General features: G+C 37.0%; 2 protein-coding genes across 3 annotated transcripts in view; one reads left to right on the top strand and one right to left on the bottom strand.

The window, feature by feature from the left end:
- Window positions 1-151: 151 nt before the first annotated feature.
- TMEM60 (transmembrane protein 60) lies at window positions 152-5,930 on the top strand. 2 transcript variants are annotated; one of them, XM_006140773.3, is made up of 2 exons: window positions 152-568; window positions 5,242-5,930. In XM_006140773.3, the coding sequence occupies exon 2, from the start codon at window positions 5,292-5,294 to the stop codon at window positions 5,691-5,693; it is 402 nt and encodes a 133-aa protein (XP_006140835.1). In that variant the 5' UTR covers window positions 152-568; window positions 5,242-5,291; the 3' UTR covers window positions 5,694-5,930. The 2 variants fall into 2 exon arrangements, with proteins under 2 accessions (XP_006140835.1, XP_027629126.1); XM_027773325.1 differs by lacking the exon at window positions 152-568 and adding an exon at window positions 577-1,123.
- Window positions 5,931-15,353: 9,423 nt separating this feature from the next.
- The window catches only part of RSBN1L (round spermatid basic protein 1 like), a gene marked incomplete in the record, with an annotated part of 71,150 nt that continues 59,333 nt past the window's right edge, over window positions 15,354-27,170 (bottom strand). Inside the window, 5 exon segments of the mRNA XM_014589352.2 lie at window positions 15,354-17,683; window positions 17,765-17,873; window positions 20,603-20,770; window positions 23,850-23,992; window positions 26,242-26,379. Coding sequence (XP_014444838.1) covers window positions 17,042-17,683; window positions 17,765-17,873; window positions 20,603-20,770; window positions 23,850-23,992; window positions 26,242-26,379 — 1,200 coding nt within the window.

Here is a 27,170-nt window from a genome sequence, read left to right on the forward strand (position 1 = left end):
GCCTCCAGAGTACCGCCCCACCCCCTCTCCCGCAGGATTTTGCGCTGGAGCCTGCAGTCTCCGCGCGCCGGAGGGGAGGGCCTGGGGGGCGGGGCCGAGCGCCGGCGGCTCGGATCGGCGTCTGCGCTGCCCAATGAGACCACGGGAACCCCACACTGACTTACCTCCCAGCCCGTGGCAGTAGGGAGGCGGGACCAATGGCTTCTTCCATTGCCGCCTTTTTGTGGGACCCGAGAGTAAGGAGAGGCGGGTTGGTTCGCTTGGGCGGCTAAATGGTCCAATTACCACGCGGAGAGGGCCCTCTGAACCCAGAAAGGCGTCCTCTCAACCTATACAGAAGGCCCTGGGGCGTTGATAACAAGCCCCGGATGTAGGCGCGGCCCGGAGGTAGGACGAAGAGAACCTTTTCTGTGGTCGTGTGTAGAAGCAGAATCGAATCTTTTTTGAAAACTATGTGACGGATCCTGTTTTTAATGGGGAAGAAAGTGTGGAAAAAGACAACGATCCAACCTGGCGAATCTTCTGATCTTCGCGTCTCTCTCCGCTATCCGGCCAGCGGCGTCGCCAGGTGAGTCCGGGGACTCTGCCCCCCGCCCCGACCCTACCCCGGCTCAGGCTTTCCCATCCTCAGTGGATTTTACGGACGACCCCAACCCATCGCACTCCAGCGCCGAAGTACACAAACCCGCTTCCACCAAGGCCTCTGAGCGCAACATGCAATCACCGAAACCGCGTTAAGTTAAAAAATGTTGGGCGCACAGCCCAGGTACGGGGGAGCAGGGATAGGGCATCGAGAGCCGGCCGTCGACGTTTGCAGAGGAAGGGCAAGGATAGTTCAGGAACGCCCTGGAGTTCCTGGGACCAGTAGGCCCGAAAACCAGCTACACTGTCAGCAGTGTGCTGTACCTTTGAAGGATGGCTAGGCTGGCTCTGGCTGTTGCAGCATGGGCCTTTTGAAAGCGACTCGTTATGAAGAGGAATTTGTGGGCTTGTTAAGCAAAACTGTCCACGGGGATGAGGCAAGTACCTTGAAAGAGCGCTGGCATTAGCGAGAGAAAAGGAATAGGGGTGGCGTGGGAAACTGGAAGAACTGAGTCCACACACAGCTGATGACCAGAAGCAGGTAATATGGGCAGGGCCCTTTAGATTTCCATATAGAGGCGATTCCGAAGGTTTTTGACGTTTAAGAATCATGTGAACAAAAATTATCTTCCAGATACTAGCAATAACCACCTTAAAGGGAAAATATTTTAGCTGAGAAATTTGTTTTGGAATATACACCTCTCCCTTTCCTGGGAAAAAGAGTGCAATAGGAAACAAGTATGTTTGCTAAAATTAATCAAGGATGTAAATGTTAAATTGTGGTTGGATGTCATGGTTGTGGGTCAGCAAACATGATCCCTTCTGTGTCATTTAAATATGAGCAGTGGCTTCTCCTTGATATTTTAGTGCAAGTGCATACAAAACTTCGATGCACTCCACATTATAAAGCTTATAGCCACAATATGATTAGGCTTTGGCAGTCTTCCACCTCCAGTCCTAAGGAGCACAGCCACTCTATGATCAGCTGCTATTCAGTCCCTTATGAGGAAAAAAATGAAGTTTGTTTCATCTGATGATAGCTGGAAAAATTGTTTAAATAGGCATATAATTGTAAGCAAACTTAGGAAAAAAGTTCACAAATATGACTAAATATTAATAGATTATAGATCTGGAGTGAACATACTTAATTTACAAAACGAAATCCATCCATGATTATTAATCACATATTAACTAGTCCTCCTTCCAGATTTAGTCCTACATCCTACTGTGGCAGCCTCTGGCCAAGAAAGGTGACCAGCACAGAAAAATGCATTCCTGGGAGCAAAAGTTCTACAATATGAAGCATGTGCCAACTAAACAAACAAGTGCAAGTAGATGGGTATAAGGGAAAGAAATGAGTTTGGAGGCTCATATCTGTTGAAGTAAAACATGTTTATACTACTTGCACCATGATAGCCACCCACTATTTAAGAAGTTGCAAAGTACATCAGAATTATTCTAAAATAGAATTGAGCATAATAGTCTACCATATTTGGTTCATCTAGCCAGTTTCTTCACCTCGTTTCTTTAGATCTTCCTGCATCTGTACTCCTACCATTGATTGCTTGTTACAATCCTAGCACCTTCTGATCTTTATTCATTAACTATCATCTCTCTTTATCTTCAATCTGTCATTCTCCAGTGGCTTATCTTCCTCAGGTTATAATCATACTTTGATTCCCCTTTCCTGAAAATCTTATCAGTCTTTCAGTCTCATATATCTTATGTTTCATTTTCTTGTCTCCCAAATGTTTCAAAGGAGTAAAATGTTCCCAGCTGTTTCTATTTCCTTATTTTTCTCACCCAACTGCATCAGTCTGGCTTCTGATTTCCCATCCTACATATCCATTTTCCAAATGGTCATGAGGTTAGCATAAAGAACTAGAATAAGTGAAGAAACATACTGTAAATCTATGTAAAGATTTAATATAATGAGGAACCAGCAGTTAGCGTAATGACTATGTTGCTGGACTCCCATGTAGTCGACTGTGGTTCATGTTCTGGACCCAGTGGCTTGAAACTCATGCCGGGCGCACGTGTGTGTGTTTGTGTGTGCCCAAGATCCCGAGAGGAGAACAGAAGAGAAGGGATTGCAGCATGGCCATCCCCCCTGGGGGGTGATTTCTCGCTTTCTGTCTCTCTGTCTCTGTCTGTCTGGTGAGCACACATGCCCTATAGCAAAAACCTCTCAAAAAAAGAAAAAAAACAAATTTAATATAATGAGTGTTTATATTTAATGATTGCAACAAATTTTCGGGGTTTCAGAAAAAGAATGGTAGAATGTCTTCAAAATTAATTGTGAGTGGGAAAGAGCCAATTTTGTCTGGTAGGAAATGGAAGTGATTTTTCTGGTATCAAAAGCTAAGTTACAAATTAATGCATTCCCAATCAAAAGAATTTTTTTAAGAATTAGCTGGGTGGGAACCAGCAGTTAGCGTAATGGCTATGTCGCTGGACTCCCATGTAGTCAACCGCAACCCGGACTCGGTGGCTTAAAACTCACGCGTGTGCGTGCGTGCCCAAGATCCCGGGAGGAGAATGGAGGAGAAGGGATTGCGGCGTGACCATCCCCCCTGGGGGGGGTGATTTCTCGCTTTCTGTCTCTATGTCTCTGTCTGTCTGTCTGGCGAGCGCACGTGCCCTATAGTGAAAAAACCTTTCCCCCCCAAAAAAAATAACTAGCTGGGTGATTTTACCACTGAAAAGAGGAAAGAGCAAACAAAATATTCTGGAAAAGAGTGAGTATTGGGCCTTTCAGAATATTAGGACATATATCCTAGAGCAATAGTATTAGTATAAAGTAGAAATACATAGATCAGTGAGACAGAATAGTAATAAAAGAAGTAGACCCATTTATAGAATAATTTAGCATGTAAATCTAATCACAACATGATCTAAAGTTTATTAAGTGTTTTCAATAGCAAATAGTAAACAATCATGATGTATACCACAACCAAAAATATAGTGAAATACAGTAGTATTTATTGTTAAAAGGGAAAAAAAAATCTTAGGCCCAGAAAATAGATGTTTATAAGAATTTTACTGAGAAAATAACAGGTAATTTAAAATGATAAGATTCATGGATTAAGTTATACTCAAGTTGAGTCTTACCAATACCCTCTGTATTATTTAAGCCAACCACCTCTTCATCTTAATTCTACCTGATGTCCTTGCAATTTCTGTTACCGTTCCTTTCTTATAAAACTGCTCTCTTGGCTCAAACCACGTTTTTCTCTATTTTTAATGCTTTTTCTTACTACACTTTGAAATTGAAAGAAAGAAGTATAGATTTGCAAGTGTACTGGGAAGTTGAAAATATCCCTGAGGTATAGGATATAAAGCCATGAATGATTAAACTTGAGTGACAGCACTCAAAAAAAACCAGTTTTCAAACATTGTTAATAGAACTTAGGACCAGTGGAGACATGGAGAGTTTGTTGTGGGGTATAAGAATAAAGATAAAATATTGTCAATGATTGCTACAAGTGCTGGACTCCCATGTAGTCAACCGCAACCCGGACTCGGTGGCTTAAAACTCACGCGTGTGCGTGCGTGCCCAAGATCCCGGGAGGAGAATGGAGGAGAAGGGATTGCGGCGTGACCATCCCCCCTGGGGGGGGTGATTTCTCGCTTTCTGTCTCTATGTCTCTGTCTGTCTGTCTGGCGAGCGCACGTGCCCTATAGTGAAAAAACCTTTCCCCCCCAAAAAAAAGAATTAGCTGGGTGATTTTACCACTGAAAAGAGGAAAGAGCAAACAAAATATTCTGGAAAAGAGTGAGTATTGGGCCTTTCAGAATATTAGGACATATATCCTAGAGCAATAGTATTAGTATAAAGTAGAAATACATAGATCAGTGAGACAGAATAGTAATAAAAGAAGTAGACCCATTTATAGAATAATTTAGCATGTAAATCTAATCACAACATGATCTAAAGTTTATTAAGTGTTTTCAATAGCAAATAGTAAACAATCATGATGTATACCACAACCAAAAATATAGTGAAATACAGTAGTATTTATTGTTAAAAGGGAAAAAAAAATCTTAGGCCCAGAAAATAGATGTTTATAAGAATTTTACTGAGAAAATAACAGGTAATTTAAAATGATAAGATTCATGGATTAAGTTATACTCAAGTTGAGTCTTACCAATACCCTCTGTATTATTTAAGCCAACCACCTCTTCATCTTAATTCTACCTGATGTCCTTGCAATTTCTGTTACCGTTCCTTTCTTATAAAACTGCTCTCTTGGCTCAAACCACGTTTTTCTCTATTTTTAATGCTTTTTCTTACTACACTTTGAAATTGAAAGAAAGAAGTATAGATTTGCAAGTGTACTGGGAAGTTGAAAATATCCCTGAGGTATAGGATATAAAGCCATGAATGATTAAACTTGAGTGACAGCACTCAAAAAAAACCAGTTTTCAAACATTGTTAATAGAACTTAGGACCAGTGGAGACATGGAGAGTTTGTTGTGGGGTATAAGAATAAAGATAAAATATTGTCAATGATTGCTACAAGTGTTAAGGTTTCAGAAGAAGGATGGTAGAATGTCTTCAAAATTAATTGTGAGTGGGAAAGAGCCAGTTTCATCTGGTAGAAATGGAACTGATTTTTCTGGTATCAAAACAACCTTGACTTTTTTTCCTTCTCTTAGGGTATATTTCCCTTTTTTCGACCCTGCAACAGCCTCTTTAAACTGTTTAAATGAGAATGTCCTTGGCTCAGAGAGTACTACTCACCTGGCTTTTCACATTACTCTTCTTGATCATGTTGGTGTTGAAACTGGATGAGAAGGCACCTTGGAACTGGTTCCTCATATTTATCCCAGTCTGGATATTTGATACTATTCTTCTTGTCATGCTGATTGTGAAAATGGCTGGGCGGTGCAAGTCTGGCTTTGACCCTCGACATGGATCACATAATATTAAAAAAAAAGCCTGGTACCTCACTGCAATGTTACTTAAATTAGCCTTCTGCCTCGCTCTCTGTGCTAAACTGGAACAGTTTACTACCATGAATCTGTCCTATGTCTTCATTCCTTTATGGGCCTTACTGGCTGGGGCTTTAACAGAACTTGGATATAATGTCTTTTTTGTGAGAGACTGACTTCTAAGCACATCATCTCGTTTCTGTTCAACAAGATATCATTAGTGTTCTGAATCTTTGCAAGCTTCGAGAATACCAGAGAACTGAGAGAAAATACCAAATGTAGTTGTACACTGCTTCCTTAAAACGGGATTGGTGAATCATGGACTTCTAGTCAACTCAAAAGTTGATTGTTTAGTATTTGAGTTATTGATATCCTTATTATCCCCATGTAAATAAAGTTTATTTTGGACCTCATTTTTCTGCTTGACTCTTGAATCTGTTTTAAATTATGTGGTCAGTGTTTAAGTAGATATAAAGCCTTTAATCTACATATATGATGGCTCTATTATGATTAAAGTAAATGACCATTTGTGCTTCTAAATTATGAAGCCATAAACCTAGTTGCTAAAATAGTTAGGGGTACTACTTCATGTTTACATTCAGAAAGGATCTGAGCGTGTGACAGATTTTATCTAGGCTAATAAGTTCATCTTTACCTCTATACCTTCTGTTTGGGACAAATGAATTGAAGGTGGCATGATGAGCAGAAGCTTGCCTCTTCCTGAAGTTAGAGGGACCTTACATCCTGGTTCTGTAAGGACAGATCCATGTTATCCTTACTGTCCTGGGGTAGAAGAGTTAGTGCCCATTTCACTCTTAGTATGTTCTAGTTTGAGAAATTATGACTACTCTCCCAAGGCACTTAACCAGTTCTAATGAAACAGGTTTCGATACTTAGAAGCTCAAAGAAGTTTAAGTTTCTTATAACCCTAAAGCAGGATGATTGTTCTTGCCTCATACAGTTCTCACTTTTAGCTTTGGGAGAAATCTAAAGTGGTATTTTATTCTGTTTTAAAAATATCTAACAAATAATTATTTCTGGCTGCTAAGGAGATTTCTTTTGTACAGCATTTTGGCCTAGTTCTCCCTTGTAAAGAGATAAACATGTTTAAGCCACGAAACCACAAGTTAATACAATCTAACTTGGTTAGGTATTTGAAACCAAAGAGTTAGGTTGCGTAAAACTTGATCATTTGCCATTGTTTTCTTGTCTTATAACTGGTAATATATTAATATATTATGTACCTAAAAATAGGATTAAGAGGGATAGTTAATATTGAGAGCTGAATGTTCCAGGCTTAATCAGATATTCCTAATTCAATGAGTGTTCCAAACCATTTTGTCTCTGGAATCTATTATTAGATAAATTCACAGTAGAAGAAAGCTCGCATCTGTAAAAGAAACCAGCCAGAGGGATTCTGTACTTGAGGAAAAACTATTCATGCAAGTATTATTTAAGTATAGTCTTTCATAGAGAAAAGGGAAAGAAGGGACACAGCAAACAATCAATTAGGCCAGGAGTCAGCAAAATTTTTCTGTAAAAGGCCATTCAGTAATTGTCTTAAGGTAAGGCCATATGATTTCTATTTAAACTACTCAACACAGCCTTTGACAGACTGTGGCAGTGTTCTAATAAAACTTTATTTATGCACATGAAATTTTTGTGTATCACAAAATACTATTTTTCGTGTAAAACTAAACTCCATTCTTGCCATACGGGCCATACCCAAAATTATATCTATAATGGTAAACTATAGATACAGTCTATGGGTGGAAGATTGCAGATTCCTGACCTAGGCCTTAAAGCAAGCAAAAGCAGAAATTCTGAATGAGATTGCTAAGAATAAACAGGTCCTTTCCTTGCCCAAATAGTTTTAACGAGAAAGGAGAGAGATTCAATAGGAATTACAGGTAAGAGCCAGCAGGTGGCATGGAAGTTATGGCAGCCAAATCCCACATGGCCTACTCCGTGGTCTGAGTTCCAACTCCGTAGTTTGAGAATCATACTGGTGCAAGTACCTGTGTACCCCAAATCCTGAGAAGACTGGAGAAGGGATTGCTGAGCAGCTATCTCCCCCCGCCCTGGAGGGGGATTTCTTTCTCTCTCTCATTGTTTCTCTAAAGAGCACACCTGCTCCATAGCAAAAACTGGGGGATGGAGGGGGGAGAAACATAAAAGGCAACACCATAACCAACCTATTTTCATGAGAACCAGTCAATTTTAGCATATGAAGTGTGTCAGAAAATAGAACTCTTTCTCTTAATTTGGTATACTACCACAATAAATAAATACTTAAAACAGCAGAATAAGGTATTGGTTTGTGCCTCAGTAGTTAGAATACACTAAAACATTAAGAAATAAAAGACATGAGGCCAGCAGGTGACATGGTGGTTAAGGCACTGAACTCCCACATGGCTGACTATAGTTCAAATCCTGGACCTAGTGTCTTGAAAATCACACTGGGAACATATATATATGCATTCCCAGAATCCCTAGAGGAAAATGGAAGAAAGGTAATTGCAGTGTGGCCATCCCATCCCAGGGGGAATGATTTCTCACATTTCCTTTCTCCACCTGTCTCTCTAGGGTGAGTGCATATGCCTTATGGCAAAAAAAGAAAAAAGAGATGTTTAAAAGCCACAACTTATTCAATAACATTTTCGTGAACACGGGGACACATATGGTAATCTTGGTCAGCCTTATGAAAACATGAACACACATCCATCAATGGAGATTCAAGCACCATGAAAAACACTTGTTCAAAAACTAAAGAAATAGAGATCTATTCATGGATTACAGCTTAAAGTCACTTTAAAAGTTCTTAATCTTACGAATTTAGTCATCTAGTTTCTGCATTGCTTTTCCATGGTGTAGCAAGTTAACAGGACCTGATGTTGACTAGTGAAAAGAAATGGTAAGACGAATATGAAGTGGAAACTGTAAAATCATGGGCATGGCACTATTCATCTGAGTCATCATGAAAAGCAGTTATTTTTCCTTAAGAGGAAAATGATCAGAGTCCTTTCAGGGTTAAGCCACAAGCTACCAAAGGAGTTTGCTTTAATGTTTCTTAACCTCATCTGTACAGTAAACATCACTCTAAGTTCAAAGTATCATTGGTGTTCTTCATGATATAAATATTTAATATACACCACAGTTACACAATGATAGAACTAGTGGGAAGAAAAACGCACCTCATTATAATGATGAAGAAACTAAAGCCCAGATAAGTGAAATGAATTAGCTCATGGTCAATGATAAATGCAGTTTAACTCCAAATACTATTTCCACAAATAGGTCAACTATAGAATGGAATGCAAAAAAGAAGAAGCCCGTAATGGAAGATACTAGTTTTCAAATGCTAAGTAAAAAGACCTCTTGGTTAAAAGCCTTTATGAGAAGGATCAACGTTATGCTTTGTTTTATTTTGCTTGCTCAGTATTCAACTCAGCCAATCACACTGCCACAAGAGAATTTATTACCACTAGCATCATCTCTATGATGATACAACTACAAATCCGTAATTCACTTATATAGGAAATAGGCAATCTATGACAAACATGGCTTTGAATTTGCCTTGATCCTCTCATGAAATTTTTCTCTTCCTAGATGCCTATCCTGTAATAAAAATTAGAAGACAGATAGTGAGGAAGGTGTGAAATGATTGGGATAACCTAAGGAACACAGCTCTTCTATTAACTATTCTTATTCTAAGAGCAGAAGCTAACATCTATGGAGTGTTTCTAAGCCAAGCAATGTGCTAAGTAAGCATTTTGCATGCTGTCATTTAATCTTCACCAATTAACAGAAAAAGTATTCTCCCATTTATACATGAGAAATATAGTCTAAGTAATTTTTTCAGTTGTACAAATGTATTACTCCCTTTAAAAATTTTTTATTTAACCTTATTTATTTTAATTTGACCAAAGAAGGGCAGATGACAGGTGAGAAAGAAAGGGAAAGTGAGAAAGCAAGCCACCAGGTCCAGGACTTGAACCACAGTCAGCCATATGGGAGCCCAGTACCCTTAACCACCACACCACCTGCTGGCCCTGTGTTACTCTCTTTTAATGAAGCACAGCAATACTGCTACAACTGTCTCAGCCTATATCATCCCAGTAAAGTGGCTTTACAAGCTTAATTGGATTGTCTGTGAAACTGTGGACCTTTATGTCCCACTCCTACAATGGAATAGACATGGACGTAAAAAACTAGTGTTTACTGCTTTGTCTCAGTATTTTCAATTTTTGAATAATGCGATATTTGCCATTAGTCATTTTAGGCATAGTTAAGATTTATCTTTAATGTATAGTAAGTTTCTGTGTATTTCAGGAAAATCTATAAAGGAAAAAATGTTGGGTAAGTTTTACACACTTGCTTATTTATATAATACTTACTCTCTCCAAACTGCCCAATTGGCCTGGGTATCTAATGCTACCTCCTTAAAGTTTAGCCATAAAACCACAATACAAAATAAAAACTTGTTCTTTATAGCAACTACTGACCTAATTTTCTCTATTTTCCTTCTGTTGCTATTCTAGAATTACATTATAAAGTCAAAGAGACATTTATTGGGACCAGCAGTTAGTGTAATGGCTATGTCGCTGGACTCCCATGTAGTCAACTGCGGTTAGTGTCTCAGACCTGGTGGCTTGAAACTCACGCTGGACGCGTGTGCGTACATGCCCAAGATCCTGAGAGGAGAATGGAGAAGGGATTGCGGCGTGGCCATCCCCTCTAGGGGGTGATTTCTCATTTTCTGTTCTCTATGTCTCTGTCTGGCGAGCACACTCACACTGTAGCAAAAAACCTCTCAAAAAAAAAAAAAACAGACATTTATTTTTATTATTTTATCTAACTTTATTTACTGATTTTTTTTTTTTAATTTGACTAGGGTGGGGGATGAGAAAGAAAAAGTGAGAAAACAAGCCACCAAGTCTGGGACTCGAACAGTGTTTGGCTATGTGGGAGTCCAGTGCCCTTAACCACCGTTTCACCTGCCAGCCCCAGAGACAGACTTTTTAATTACAAAAACCTTTTTAATTACAAAAACCTAAAAACCATCAGTTAGTGTAATGGCTATGTTGCTGGACTCCCACATAGTCAACTGCGGTTCGCGTCCCGGTGGCTTAAAACCCACGCCAGGAGCGTGTGTGTGCATGCCCAGGATCCCGAGAGGAGAATGGAGGAGGAGATTGCGGCGTGGCCATCCCCTCTGGGGGCTGATTTCTCGCTTTCTGCCTCTCTGTCTCTGTCTGTCTGGCGGGCACATGTGCCCTATAGTGAAAAACCTCTCAAAAAACAAACGAACAAACAAAACTATATAACTTGCTTTCTCTATCCCTAATTCCTTCTAGTTCAAGGTTTACCTAAGGGTCCAACATGTCATTAACTAATTTGTATGTTAAATAGTGTGAGCAAAGGAGCCCAAGAAACAGAATTGGTTCTAAACCAGCAACTAGAGAGAGATCAGTAAAGGCAACACAAGAGATGTTTGAGTTTTAAAAAGAGAGTTAAGATTTCAGTATGTTGTATTCCCCAGCAGAAGCAAAGAATTTTAAAAGCTGATGTTAGGAATTCCAAGTACTACCATCTAGTCGAGTCAAAAATTTGAAGATATTGTGGTACGTGAAGCTTTTAAGTGCCATACCATGAAGGCCAATCAGTGCTCTGTGAAGCCTTTATTCTTTGGGAAAAGAGCCATAGAATATCTCTAAACAGAAGAGGAACAATTTATTATTTTTTAAATAAGGTATGCACACTTGCCAGAGACACAGGTAGGGTGGGGTGTGGGGAAAGAGAGGACCCTCTGAGGGAATGACTACCCCACAATCCTTTCTCTTCCATTTTCCTCTCAGGATTTGGGGCACATATCTACACACATACCTGATGTGGGTTTTTTGGTTGCTGTTTTCTGAATATATATTTAATTCCATTTGCTATTATTTTTTAATTTGACCAGAGAGAGAGAGACAGAAGGAAAGAGAAAGTGAAAAAGCAAGCTGCCAGATCTGGGACTTGAACTGTGGTCAGCCATGTGGGAATCCAGCACCTTTAACTATCTCACCACCTGTCAGCCCCCCTGACATGTTTTTCAAGCTTCCAGGTCTGGGACTCGAACCACAATCAGCCATTTGGGATCCAGCCATCTTAACCTCAATATCACCTGGCTGGCCCCAAGGAGTAATGATCTTATCTGTCTTAGAAAGGTTAATCTGGTGGTAACATAAAGAATGGACTGGGATGAGGTGAGAAGAGCAGAGGACTATAGGCCATACAGAACATTTTCAATTATTTTAAGAGTTCATGTGAGATGAACATCTATGACTACAATGTGACATAAGGAGTAGATGAATTATAAACATTTCTGGAGTCAACTAAAAATCTTATGATAAACTGTATACAGAAGAAAACATAAAAGCATTATAATATGACTGCAAAAAGAGAGTAGTGCCAATAACCAAGTTAAGAAAGAATGAATGAATGGTAGATCACAAGGCAGATAATTCAATTTGACCATATGGATTATTAGAATTTAAGTGAAAAATGAAGCTGATTGAAGTTATAGTCATAAAGATAGCTCAGGAACTGAGTATGGAAGTCTAAATGAAAGAGCATAAAGATTGCCTTAAATTGTGGTAAATAGGGAAAAGAAGTCTTCTAAACAGACCAAAACCAAAAAAGAACAGGTCATAAAAGTTTTAAGGAGTAAATGATTGATAACAAGAGTTAAATAGGTAAGAACATGTCTAATGGATTTGGCAACAAAGGTGACCTTTGAGAAAACCCTTTCACCTCAGTGATTAAATGTGAGAATTAAAATGAAATTGTAGTGAGATGAGTAATGAATGGAAGATGAGGAAGGGAAGGCAGGCAGAGATTTTTAAGAATTTAGGGAGACAGGACCAGCAGTTGGTGTAATGGCTCTATCTCTGGACTCCCATGTAGTTGACTGGGGTTCAAGTCCTGGACCCAGTGGCTTAAACTCACGCTGCGCATGTGTGCTTGTGTGCCCAAGGATCGCGGCGTGGCCATCCCCGCCCCCGGGGTGTGTGTTGATTTCTTGCTTTCTGGCACGTGCCCTAAAGCAAAATCCTCTGGGGGGGTGAGAATTTCGGGAGAGTGATGGAACAAGAGTATTAAAAACTGGACTAAAGAAAAAAGTTGAAAGATGATATATTTGAGATTTTTTTCATGGAAAAATATGGTTCAATTAAAAAATAAATTTCAAGGAATGGAGAAAGAAAGGGGGGTGATGGTCAAACCATCAGACCAAATAAATTTTCCAACACTGTATTACACAAAGTGTGAATATACTGATTTGCCTTTGAACACTTTAGTGAATTTTACAGAAAAGCTCAAATTTAGTATTTTAAAAACAGATGCATAAACTTAAATATGGAAGGATCCAGTTTTCATATATATAACAGTGAAGTTCCTGGTAGACAGAGCATAGTAATGAAATATATAAGTAGTAACTTTTAATTTCTTATTAACAAAATTCTACTTGCCCATATTTTGTTAGCTCATTTACATTCCCTGATTGGGTCTGAAGTCTAGGAGGAACTGAATGAGAAGCCAACGTGAAATGCAAGATGTTTTCCCCTCCTCTCCCTGCTCTCCCCAGAGATAGCCATCTGTTGACTTGAAAGGAAAAGACATCTGCTTTTAGACTCTGCTAGACAATCAAAAAAGCAATCATTTCCACTGTAGTATGCAGTAGGTTATAGAATGAACAGAACAGAAAAGCCAGGACAGAAGATGAAAGAATTTACAGCTCTCCTGAGCTGTCTTCTTAATGATCTAATCTGAAGTATATTGTCAGTGCCAAACATACCTCTTGCACAGAAGACCATGCATTCTAAAGCCAGTAAAATTTAGTTTACACACCAAAGTAGTTACATCAGATGGGAGAAAGAGTAAGAGCTATTTTATGACTCTGATGACCTAAAACCCAGCATGTCAATTTTTGACAGCCTGAAAATATTTTGTAAAGAATGGTATTTTTGTTTTTTCTCCTGAGATACAAATACTCATGCCTAGGGGGAAGGGAAGAAGGTTATTTACCATGCCATTCCCAGCACCCATACCTAACTAGTTTAGCAATCCTGTTTAAGGTAATCTTTAATAGTTTTCTCTGTTTGCATAAGTCAACTTTTGATCATTTTTAAGAGGAGTCACTTTCAAGATTTATGGTTTCTGTTGAAGGCAGAAACACAAGAACTCAAAGATGACAAGATTAAAATATCAAGTTTAAGAAAATAATTACAAAACAAAGATAAAAAGATTAGGGTTATCAATTTTAGTATTTATTGAAAGGTGGAAGACAAGGAAAATACCTCTCAAACTCAGAAAACAAATCTTGCACCTCTGCTAAATGTAAAATGAAATTTGAGATATTTGCTTTAAAGTACAATGAACTTGTCAGGGGTGGTGGTGGGGGTGGGGGTGGTGGTGGGGGTAACTGAAAGCAAACTTCCCACAACATTTCTAATTTACTATTTACAAAAATGTTCTTACCTGTCGTAAGTATTGGGGAAAACACTGTTTCACACTCAGCAACACTAATGAAATACCTTAAAGACTAAACCTAAGAAATAAAATCTTTCCTACCCTCCACAGTTCCTTCCCCAAAAAAGTTATAGAATGTATTTAAAAATGAATATACATGGAAACATTTCCGAGAAGCTTATACATACAGAAACACACACATGCACACACACACGCACACACACAGTGTTGTGCTAGATAAACCTAATTTTTATTTAAGGTCAATAGCATTGGTGACAAGGAAGATAATGAATATGGCTTTAGCAAAGTTTGCAACTAAATACCACAAATGCTTAATTATTTTGCTAGCTAACTAGCTAACCTGAGTATGAAATATATATTACTTAGATAGCTAAAAGTGTATAAACAAAATTAGAAGAAAAAAAAAAAAGCACTGTAGCAGACACCACTGAGGTACCTTAAATTTTTAAGTAAAGGTCTGTATATCAACTACCAATTTACATAACAATTATGTATTCTATATAGTATGTGATGACCATATAGAAATTATATCTTAAGTGCTTTATTCTTGTCCAAGAAATTGGAAATAAAAGCAAAAAACTTGGTTCAGATAAAGAACTGGAATGTACTTATTGAGAAACCATTAATATAATGCAGTATTAAAATAGAAAAATGTGTGTGACAAAGGTAGTCAACAAATTCTCAGACTGCATCTGAAGAGGATGTTAAAATAATAACCCGTAAGACAAAGAATGTAAGTATTCAAGGCAATAACAAGGCTGTATCTTGAGATCTTAGGCTCACTGATTTATATTTCACCTCTACAGAGATGTATGCACTTTACAAAACAAATTTTCAAATTCTGGGTAAGCATGATTATAGGTTATACATGAAACTATCTCAAAGAAACCACTATAGTTGTTTTAAATATGCCTTCCTTAAAGTTAAAAGTTTAAGGCTCATATATTTTGGAGGGAATACCCTAAAACATTTTCCTATAGTATGACTTCAATGATCTAGGTATATGCTACTGGGAAACTGGAGATAAAACATAACTTGTTAAACACCCTTTAATTTAAAAAATAAAAAAAAGCACTTTAACCACATCCTTTCTTATTTCTCAAAACTGATTTGTTAAGTACTTTTGTCTCCCACAAAGGTATGTACAAATGCATAAATTTAGCTTAAAACAGAAGATTAAATAGATAAGCAACAGTATAAGACAGAGACATATAAACAAATCCCTATTTACATTATCATGATCTTCTCTATCCCATGAAACTTTCTATGTTGTAAACATACTAATTTCCTAAAAACCATAAAGATTTCCTATGGTATTTGTCTACCCTTTTATTAAATTGGGAAATCAGAAGTGACATCACTGTAGCTCACTGTGTTTGTCCTGGTGAAATGTGTTTCTAAATGGCTTCTTCTTAACCTAATAGGAGTTTTTATGGGTACCAAAAATGAGGCTGAAACAGAAAACAATGAAAAGGAAATAACAGTAGCCCAAAAGGCAGCCTGAACCTCAATGAAGGTCATCTTCCAAAGTATGGAACCAGAAATAATAACAAAAACAATAAAATAGATTTGCAATACGTGGCATTCTTTACATCAATGCATACATCAAAGAATTGTTGACTTTTAATTACAGTATTGGAAGCAGTGTGAAATAGTGCTGAAGTCCATCATTAAAGAGACATTTACTCATCTTTAGTTAGGCACTGGCAATCCTGTTTCTTCCCTCAATATACCTACAAATTTTCTTTTGGAAAGGAAATACTTTAAGTTGTTTGCCTTGCTAGGGAAGGGATCCTGAGAAAGATGAGGTACCACATAGTATTTTGTTAGTTATATGTCTGTATATGGCAGTTGAGTCATTGTCATTGCCCTTATTCTACAATTTTGATTTTGCCATATTTTTCTCCCAGTCTGAAAGAAAAATATGAAAGGTTTTAATTGCTCACAATTAAACTCTTATAACTAATTTTTTTTAACCCAGCTACTATTAAGTATAGTGCAGGTGCTTATTAGTGGGAAAAAAATAATTCTAAACTTACCATTGCATACACAACAAAGAAAACTTATGTTAGGAATTTATAATCTGGCAATATAACTTCATTGGTTAGAAGGGTTAGCTATCATTAACATACCTTATTTCTCCCAACTTACTTAACAGTTCATATTAACTAAACTGCTCTCTTAATATTGAATATAAATACTTTAAGACAATATTCTAGGGAGTAGGCCTAAGAATTTTCACATATCCATCTTATTTAGCAACTTAAAAAATTATGCAAAATATGATGTACATATATACATTCCCATACATACAAACATATATATATGCTCACACACACATATATATATGCACTTTCATAAGTGAATCTTGATTTTTTTTTTAATGTTTTGCACAGTGTGGTGAATTTAAATATTTACTAGATTTGAAAACATACATTTTTACTCCATTATCACGGATATACCAGCAGAGAAACAAATGATTTAACTGAGTTGTCAGTTTGTCTTTACACACCCAACAGAAAACATATTATGAACCTTTATTAAGTGGCTCACCATTTCAATATAAATCACACTAAAAAGATTTTTTTAAAAGCTATTTACACTACAGTGCTGACACATTAAAAATGAGAAAAAAAAATGGTATAAATAAGCTCTATGGAGAAGCCTTAAATTTTCAAAGAATTCTGGCTCATATTACAAAAAAATATATATATGTTAATGTCAGCTCTATTCTAAAACATATATCTCTAACTCAAATGATTTTTTTAAAGACTCCTTTATGTTTAAACCTGCAATGTTTACAGTGCATCTGGCCCTAAGTGCTCAATACTTCACAGTTATGGACAGGCACTGAGGAATGTTACAAAGCTACATAAACTATATTTTGTAACAGACTTGGGAGCAAGTCCTTGGCTTGCTTTTAGAATTCATGAATCTTTATTACATTATGAAATTTTTTTTAAAAAAAGAATTTTAAGTGGTATGTACAAATTTAGCACAAAATGTCATCATCTTTTCTATCTTGATTTGAATGTGCTGAACCATGTTGCCTTGTATCAACTACATTTAGGAGACTTCCAGGGCACAATTCTTCCTTTAAATCTGTTTTGCTATTTTCAAATTTAGAATCCATGTCAATCTTAAATTCTGTAAATTGAACACGATCCAATTTTGCTTTAATATTCTTGCCATCCATATTATTCGGTGCTCTAGTTTTTTCAGGAACATTAACATTCACAGGTTCTTCCTTGATTCTTACAGAGGTGATAGGTTCATGTTTAATCTGCTGTAATTCATATTTAGAATGAAGTTTGTCTGAAAGAACAGAATCCAAGGAGTCTTTGCTTACAGCACAAATCATTTTTTCAGTATGATGTCCAAGAGCTGATGATGTGGAATCTGGTGATCTGCCTGCCTCATGAATAGCTGTATTCTGAGAAGCGTCCTCTTCTGAGTGATATAATTTGAGCCGAACATGCCATGCTAAACTGCATACAGCTGAAACTGTCTTGAACTGATGAACAACATTCCTTGGAATAAAGTAAATGTCATTATCATACAGCTGAATCCTGGCATAGCGAATGCCTTCCCTCCTCAGTTGATTAAGTTTTGCATCATCAACCCATTGAACACACTGAAAAAGAAACAAGGAATATCAATAAGTTTTCACCACAATAAAAATTAAAAGAAATAGCGTTAACTGTTTAAAATATACCTGGGATAGTGGAGGTTCATGTAAATCTAACTGCATTCGTTGAACTACTTCTAAGAAATCTTCAGCATGGAAACATATTACATCTTTGGTTATTCGGGGTTGATCAGGCCTAAGAAAATGAGATAATGATGAACCACCATTAATGTTTTGTTCTATTAAGTCCTTATTAAATTCAAAATAAAAGCAGTTTATGGCAGAACCAAAGTACTATCTTACAAATAAAGTTAAAGTTTGATTGGAGAGTCACTTTACATATTTAAAAACAAAGAGTTGACAACTCTAGTTTGAACCCAAATTCAGACTAAAACCTACTTCATTTTATTATGGTTATTACTCACAAGATTTTGAAGAATTAAAATGCTTTAATCAGAAAATGACATAAGTGAGAAAATACTAAATCTCGTTTCACTTTTTTTTTTTGAGAGAGATTTTTGCTATAGGGTGCGTGTGCTCACCAAAGAGATAAGAGACGAGAGATAGAAAGTGAGAAATCATCCACTGGGGGAAATGCCATGCCGCAATCCCTTTTCCATTCTTCTCTCAGGATCTCGGGACATAACCACTATACCATCTGCTGATCCCCTAAGTCTTTTGTTTTAATTAAGTGCTAAAGTTATAAATAGTATATAAAAATTAGAAATAAATTTGGGGAAACCACACTGATGCCTAACTCTTAAATTAATTCTTACCAAATTAAGATAAATTCACTAGCAAAGCACTAATAAAATAATCTGTTGGTGTTCATTGAGATTATTAGTATCTTTTTTTTTTTTCTTAAGAGATATTTTAACAAAGGGTGTGTATGCTTGCCGGAGACAAAGAGAGAGAGAAGTGAGAAATCTCCCAGAAGGGATGTCCACATCACAGTCCCTTCTATTTCGTTGTCCTCTAGAGATTTTGGGCACACACGCACATGTGCTTGGCATAAGATTCAAGCCTCCAGGTCTGGGACTCAAACCATGGTCAGTCATGTGAGAATCCAGCGACATAACCATCATGCCATCTGCTGGTCCCAATTATCTTAGGGTGTGTGTTCTTGCTAAAGAGAGAAAATGAAAGGGAGAGTGAGAAATCACTCCCCAGAAGGATGGCCTCAGAGCAATCTCTCCCATTTTCCTCTGGAGATTTTGGGCATGGACACACATGCACCTGGCCTGAGTTTCAAGCTGCTGGGCAGAAACCACCACAGTAGGCAACTTAGGAGTTTGGCTCCTTAACCACTATGCCATCTACTGCTCCCAGAGTTTCCCTTCTTAAAGGCTTAATCCTTTATCAGTAGCTCTTGAAAATAATATTTCCTTATGTAGAAAGCACAGATTATATTTTTTATAAAATTTTAGGCAACTCTATAATACTGACATTTTATTTTCAGAATTAAATGAATTTTCAGAATTAAAAATGGTTTCTTTTTACTTAGAAAATTGTTTCTTGGAGCTAGCAGATGGTGTAGCAGTTACATAGCTAAACTCCCACCCACATGGCCAACCATGGTCTGAGTCCTGGATCTGGTGACTTGAAACTTGTGCGGGGTGCATGTGCATGCATGTCCAAGATCCTGGGAGGAGAATGAAGGAGAAGGAATTGCGGCCTATAAGGGGTGATTTCTCACCTCTCTCACTGCCTCTGTGTCTCTCCAGCTAGCATATGCACCCTAAGGAAAAAAATCTCTACAAAAAAAGGAAAAAAAAAAATCTTGCTTATTTAGTATCAAATTTAATTACTTTAGTAAGCAAAATAGCATATTTCAAATCATATGCCATCCCCAAACACTAGATTTAAAAAGCGAAAGTCTTGAGGAGGCATGAAGGTTAAAGGCATTACATTCCCACATGGCCGACCACAGTTCAAGTCCTGAACCTGGCAACTTGCTTTCTTGCTTTCCCTTTCTCTCTTTCTCTTGTCTCTGACTGGTCAAATTAAAATAATTAAAATAATAAATAGAATTGAATAAATAATTCTTTTTAAAAAGTAAAAAGTCTGAGCAAATTTATCTTACAGTAAAAATACAGCTTTGCGGGCCAGCAGATGGCATAGTGGTTAAGGCGCTGCACCCCCACATGGGCGACCACGGTTTGAGTCCTGGACCTGTCAGTTTGTTTTCTCACTTCCCCTTTCTCTCTCTAGTCAAATAAAAAAATAAAAATAAATAATAACAAAGGTAAATAAATTTAAAAATTATTTAAAAAAAATAAAGCTTTGCTGTATGTGCTTTATCAATTTAATAAATGGGAAGTTCCTTAATGTATGAGATGGCATCTTAAGTATATCAAAGAGAATGATTCCCTTTTTAATCCATGAAAATAAAGTGAAATTTGTAAGCAAACATGGAAAAACACATAAAGAAAGGCAAATATTTAATAAATAGATACCAAACCTCAGGAAAGGAGCAGCAAGTTAGAACAGTAGAAAGATAAAACACAGGTGTATGGAGTCAGATCGGACAAATCTTTGCCCTATCACTTATTAACTACATAGCAATAAAAAAAGTTATCCAACAGTCGTGAGCCTTGGTTTCTTTGTATGATAAATATGGGCTAAAAAGCAGCTGAGACAAATAAGATACTATTTGTAAATGGGCATATAATAAACACAAAGTGAATCTTAGTTTTCCTTTATTGTAATTTTTTTCATCTCTATTCACTTAGGAAATGAAAGTTAATCAACCTGACTGATGAAAACTAGATTCTAGCAATTAAAATTATTTTTTAGTGCAATTATACATTTGAATATATACAAGGAGGGAGAACTTTCTTCCCCAGAGTAAGGAGAAATTACTAAGAAACTTTCCAAGAAAATGTTTTAGAAGAAAGCCTTTCATTAAAAAGCAGTTATATATACCACTCTCCACAGTGCACAGCCTTCAGCACTCCAACAGCAGCTGTAGTCTGTCGTTCAAAACCTTGTCCTATATGATCTGCATGGGCTCTTGTCCTATCTTCAAAGAGCATCTCACGGGGCTCACTGGTTCGAGGTAGGTACTGAAGGTTTTTTATTTCATTGGTAGTTCTTTGTAGAAAACAAAGAAATTAGTTACATATTAAGGCTTAATTGCCATGAAATACTTAATAATCACATAATTCAGATAAAAGGCAATTAATAAGGGAATGGCTGAATATATTTTGTACAATTATTAATTATTTTTGCTCTCAAATCAAGTGCTATTTTAAAATGAACAAGAACACACCAAAACACACAAGAGCATGCCAACTTTGCCATTTACTACCAACTTACAAATTAACTTAAAAACTTGATTTATCCCATACTTATTTATTAAGCACCAGGCACTGGGTTTAGGCTCCAGACAAACTAGAAACAAGTTCAACAGTCTCTCCTGCTATGTAAAACTAGAGTTTGCTCAATGACTTTTCTCCCTGTTTTATTTTTTGATTAATGATGATAGTAAACAATAAAACCATGTTTAGGAATTTTGAAAAAAACTATAATCCCCCCCAGCATTATACCCTTCTCTCTCACTAATGTTAACCCAGTACATTTTTCCAGGTTTTTCTCTTCTGTACTCACATAATATATATTTGATTTTTAAATTTCTTTTCATAGAAATATTCATGCTAGAAGCATTACTCAACATTTTGCTCTTTTTAAGAGTCACAGATAGCCTTCCAGATCAGAAGACATTAAAAACTCAACTATGGGGGGTGGCAGGTGGCGTTGTGGTTAAGGGTGCTTGACTCCCACAAAACTGACCACGGTTTGAGTCCTGGACCTGGCAACTTGCTTTCTCATCCCCACCCCACCTCCACCACCTCTCTCACTCTGGTCAAATTAAAATAAATAAATAAAGTTAAATAAAATAATTCTTTAAAAAACAACAACAAAACTATGTTAACTAATCCACCATATTCTTTAATAGGAATGTACAAAATATATTCAATCACTCCCCTGAAGATGGGCACTAAGACTATTTTAAATCTTTTTTTTCTCACCACAAAGAAACCAGTAATTTTTTTAACTTTATTTGTTATTATTTATTTTTGTTCCAATTTCACCTTAATGAGTCAGAGAAAGGGAAGAAGGGAAAGTGAGAAAGCCACCCACCGGGTCTAAGATTTGAAATGCAATCGGCCAAGTGGAAATCCAGCAATATAACCACCATGCCACCTGCTGGCCCCCGTAAGTAACATTAACATATTTATCTTAATACATCTATTTTTTGTGATAATTTCTAAAAGTAGGAATGCTAAATCAGAGTTACATGTTAAACTTTATGAGCAATTGTCAAAATTACTTTCATGAAATGATTAGAGGAAGCTCACACTTCTGTCAACGAAATAAAAGACTGTTTCTTGACATACCTACCACCCTGTGATGTTACTGGTCTATTTACAATTTTTGCCGAAATAATGAGTAAAAATGTCTCTGAAAACTGCCTGAGGTCTATTTTTCTACTGGGTTGTTTCTATTTTAGCAATATAAGAATGCTTTTTCCCTTTCTTTTTTTTTTCAATCTCTCTCTCTTTTTTTTTTTCCTAGTGTGCATGCGCTCACCAGAGAGAGACACAGGCAAAGAGAGAGGAGAGAGGAGAAAGCACCTCCTATAGGAAATGGTCATGCCACAATTCCTTCTCCTCCATCTCAACCTGCTTTAGGGCTTTAGGCATGCACACACAGGTGCCTGACATGTCCCTCAAACTGCTAGACACAAGACCTTTAAACCACACAGACAACCATGTGGGATCCAGTGGCCTTACTCACCAGGCAGCAGCCAGTCTAGAGAATGCTCTTTGGACACTAGCTTTAGTCTGTCACATGTAACATGTTTTACTCCTGTCTATCAATGTTGATGTCTCTTCTATCCAAAACAGTACTGCCACTCTATTTTTTTGTCTTCCTTAAGAAAGTCTCTTCTAAACTTAAGCTGCCCTCATTTCTCTTTCAATTTTTTTCCTTCTGAACTCTAAAATCATTTTCTCTAGTGCCAGAAGTACGAGTCCCATAGGAATGCGAAACATTTTTTAAGACTATCATTTTTATCCAATCCAGACAGTAGGCCTTTTTATTTATTTTTATCTTATTGTATATCCTCCATAAGATATTTTGATTTCTTAATAAATGTAGTGAATATTTCTTATTCAATTCCCAAACATCTCATGGTATCTGTGCAGATGACATTTTTCCATTCCTAATTACAATTTAATGTCATTTGCCTATATTTTTCATATCTTATTTATAACATGTGTACACACACACACACAAAAAATTTTCCCTCCTGCTGGAGGGCATGTGCACTCACTAGAAAGAGAGAGAGAAGACAGCACCCCCCCAAGGGGGGATGGTCACACCATAAAACCTTCTCTATTTCTTCCTCCTTTCAGTATTTTGGATAAGCCTGCAAACTCATCCATGGTTCGCAAGCTGCAAGGTTTAGGCTTTGAACCGCATGGTTAGCCATACAGGATCTAACAACCTTAACCACTGGGTTATGAAGCCAGTCCATATAGCTGACATTTTCTATTTATATCAGCATGTATACCTATTTTTAAATTTACACTCTTTTAAAAATTATTTGATTTATTTATTATTATTATTTTTAGTTTGCTATAGGGCACATGTGCTCACAAGAGAGAAACAGAGGTAAAGTGAGAAAGCAAGCCACTAGATCTGGGATTCAAACCGTAGTCAGTCACGTGGGAGTCCAGCACCTTAACCACCATGCCACCTGCTGGCCCTTTTAATTTACTAGGGACAAGCAGTTAGCATAATGGCTATGTCACTGGACTCCCATGTAGTCGGCTGCAGTTCGAATCCCGGACCTGGTAGCTTAAGATTCACATCAGGTATGTGCCTAAGATCCTGAGAAGAAAATGGAGAAGAGATTGCAGAATGGCCATCCCCCCTGGCGAGTGATTTCTCACTTTCTGTCTCTCTGTCCGGGGAGCGCACACGCCCCATAGCAAAAACCTCTCCAAAAAAAAAAAATTTACACTCTAAAGTTTCCCTTCCTCCATCCAACAGTTTTTAACTACCACATGCATCACAGAGCAATACACACACCAATAACACATGCACATCACACACCAACATGCAAACATGTATCCCTGGTAATAAAAATGTATATACAACATACCTTTTCCTTTTGAAAGGTGACTTTGGCATATCAGCCACAGGGATCATTTGTTCTCCTGGACGTACCCACATGATGGGACCATCATCACTATCTTTCCGACTCTCTAATTTTAGACTAGATAGTGTTCCCCATGGCAGTGTACACTTTAAACAAAGAATTAGACAGAAATCAATTATTTTCAAAATGTATCAAGTACACATTAAATAATATCATTCCCTTGACAAGCACAGGTTCACATATATCCTTAATACTTTAGCATTTGAAATATATACCTGTATTGAATATATACCCTACACAGTCATACCTTTTACTTCAAAAAAATTCTATTTTAAACACAGCCAGAGAATAATTATGCTGGAATTATTCCTTCTCTCAACCTTGCCAGAGGCATGATTCACTGTATTCAAGATGTCAGTCTTCTTTCTATTAAACATATGGATCATATGATGTTAATAATTTGGTAAAATAAGCAACTGCTCCCCATAAGAATCTCTAAAAATTAATAATGAGTTTATAAAATGGATACCTCTTTCATTACAAAAAGGAAACAAAAAAGAAAACCAAGCTGAAACCAAACTTTACTTCTGTGCAATAGTTCCTTGAAGATATTGCTAGTCAAAACCAGAGATTAAAAGATTTTAAAAGAAAAGAACAGAAGAGAGAGAGGAGGAAAGAAAGAAAGGGGAAAAGAAGAAGAAAAGGAAAGAAGATATGACAGAGGGCCAATGTCCTGCAAAAAGGTAATAATGGTATTAAACAAAAGGAAACAAAACAAAACAACATTCATTCCATATTCCCTTTTGTGAAAGGGGAAGACTGTCAAATTAAATACCTTTAAAAAATGCATTTAACTCAGTTGCTTTGAAAATTAAATTTGAAGCAACTATGTAAATAATATTCAGTAATTTTTAAAAATACCATTCAATTATAACTAAATTCCATTATGTGACCAGTTGAGAGAAATAAAAAACGGACAAGAGGTTAAAAAGAAAAAAAGAGGGTGGCGTGGTGGTTAAGGGTGCTGGACTCCCACATGGCTGACCACGGTTCAAGTCCTGGACCTGGCAGCTTGCTTTCTCACTTTCTCTCTCTCTCTCTCTGGTCAAATAAATAAATTAATTAAATAAAGCTAAATTTTAAAAAATAATGAGAATAAATAATAATATACAAAAAATGATGAAAAGCTATTTGATGATGATAATATGGATAGTAATGTCTTTATCTTGACTGATATACATGGAAAAAGAAATGTAATACGCTGTCAAAATACATATGATTAATGTAATATTAAAAGAAATTTTTTAAAAAAAGGAAAAAAGAAAGGGGAATGGAACAGGTTGAAAAAGATTGTTTAAGAAAGAAAAGGTCATAAAAACATATGAGGTAGAAAATTGAGAAACAAGGCCCAGCTGCAGTAGCATAGCTGGTAAGGCATCGCTGCACAACACCAGAACCATAGGAGAAGGCCCGGGGTGTAGATCCTACATCTCAGGCCAAACTGAATATGGTAGGAATGCTCATGATCCTGGTGGCTGCAAGACTGGGGAGGTAGGTTGGTGATAAAACCCTATCAGAGGTCATTATTCTTATCTACCTGTCTCTAACATGAAAGGAAATAAAACTTTACAAAAATAAAAAAACCTAGCAAGCAGAATTGAAAAAAGAAAAGCTGTTCACAGATTGAGTGTAAGTAAACAGATCTTGTCACTTTCTGTGTTCATTTGAAACCTTAATTTCAGGTAGAGTCAAATTGACCTTTGAACTGCTGATTAAATAATTAACCTTAAGTTTCAGTAAGATAGCCCCACCCACCAGTCCACAATAAACATTTTCTGGAATGTAGAGGCTATTTAAAAAATAAATAAATAAAAAAAAAGGGGGTGAATCTTGCCAAAAAATTTTTTAAAGAGTTTAAAGAGGGAGCCTTATGCTCATAGTCTAAAAAACTTTATTTTATGGACAAAGACACCAAAGCTCAAGCTCAAAAGGCTTGCTCAACCCAGCTCGGTATAGCCAAGGCTGAAATACAGATGTTCAACTTCCCACATCAGCATCTACAATGCCAAACGACCATGCATTTGTCCTTAACATTTTAAATTTGTAGACAGCCTTCCTCTATTAAAGTCTTTGGCATTCAGTTTATAAAGAGCTGACAAATAAACCCAAATTTCCTAAAGTGGCAGTAACTAGTAAACAGAACTTTCTAGTCTATGGCTTAGCTTCATCATTATTTTAGGACCTGAGACATCACACGCACACCACTTCTTCCCTTCATTCCCTCCAATTAAAAAAAAAAAAAAAAAACACAATTTTTATCATTCTGAAATAGCTGTTCAATTGTATCACTTACACTACACCTACAATTTATATTTCTCATATTGTTTTCTCTTACTTTTAGAAATGGTGAATCTTCCAACATGTCAAGGAACTCAGGGAAGTAATCTCCCACTTCTTCATCAACTGCTCCTACCAAGCTTATCTGTCGCATTGGGCCAGCTCTGTAAGTACCATGAGAATATGTTCTTTTTACCTGAAAAATATGGATTTAAAGAAAGGTTACATTTATAATAATATATAATATATAATATAATGTGTGCTATTATTGTGCATCAGTAAGTTGTACTGTCTCAGAATGTTAGAACGTTATATGAGATAAGCAAAACAAATGCTTTAACTAATTTAACAAATATGGCATTTAAAATGCTGTAATAAATCAAACTATTTTACCTTTTCTGCCTATTTCTACACACTGCTTTGAAAACACAGTTCATATAAACACCGTAATTCTTAACAAAACTAAAACATCTAGTAATATAAGAATTCATAATGCCAGTGAAACCTTGTTCACAAGTTGGTACAATTGCACTTTTCTAAAGTGATAGCTCCTATCTTTTTGTTGGAGTTTTCAGGAGTAGACTCTAGGGACCAGCAGTTGGCATAATGACTGTGTCACAGGACTCCCATGTAGTCGACTGCAGTTTGAGTCCTGGACCCAGTGGCTTAAACTGACGTCGAGTGCACGTGCGTGCATGCCCAAGATCCCAAGAGGAGAAGGGATTGCAGTGTGGCCATCTCCTCGAGGGGTGATTTCTTGCTTCCTGTCTCTCTATCTCTCTTTCTGGCGAGTACACGCGCTCTATCACTAAAACCTCTTCAACAACAACAAAAAATGTAGCTCTAAAAAAGTTACACTTAGCTATACCAGTGATTTAAATGTCTACAAAGCTCCAAATGGGGCCAGCAGATGGTGCAGTGGTCATGTCACTGTACTCCCACATGGCCGACTGCAGTTCAAATTCCAGACCTGGTGGCTTGAAAATC

The sequence above is a fragment of the Tupaia chinensis genome, unplaced genomic scaffold (assembly GCF_000334495.1).
Source record: "Tupaia chinensis unplaced genomic scaffold, TupChi_1.0 Scaffold000044_1, whole genome shotgun sequence".
Lineage (NCBI taxonomy): Eukaryota > Metazoa > Chordata > Mammalia > Scandentia > Tupaiidae > Tupaia > Tupaia belangeri.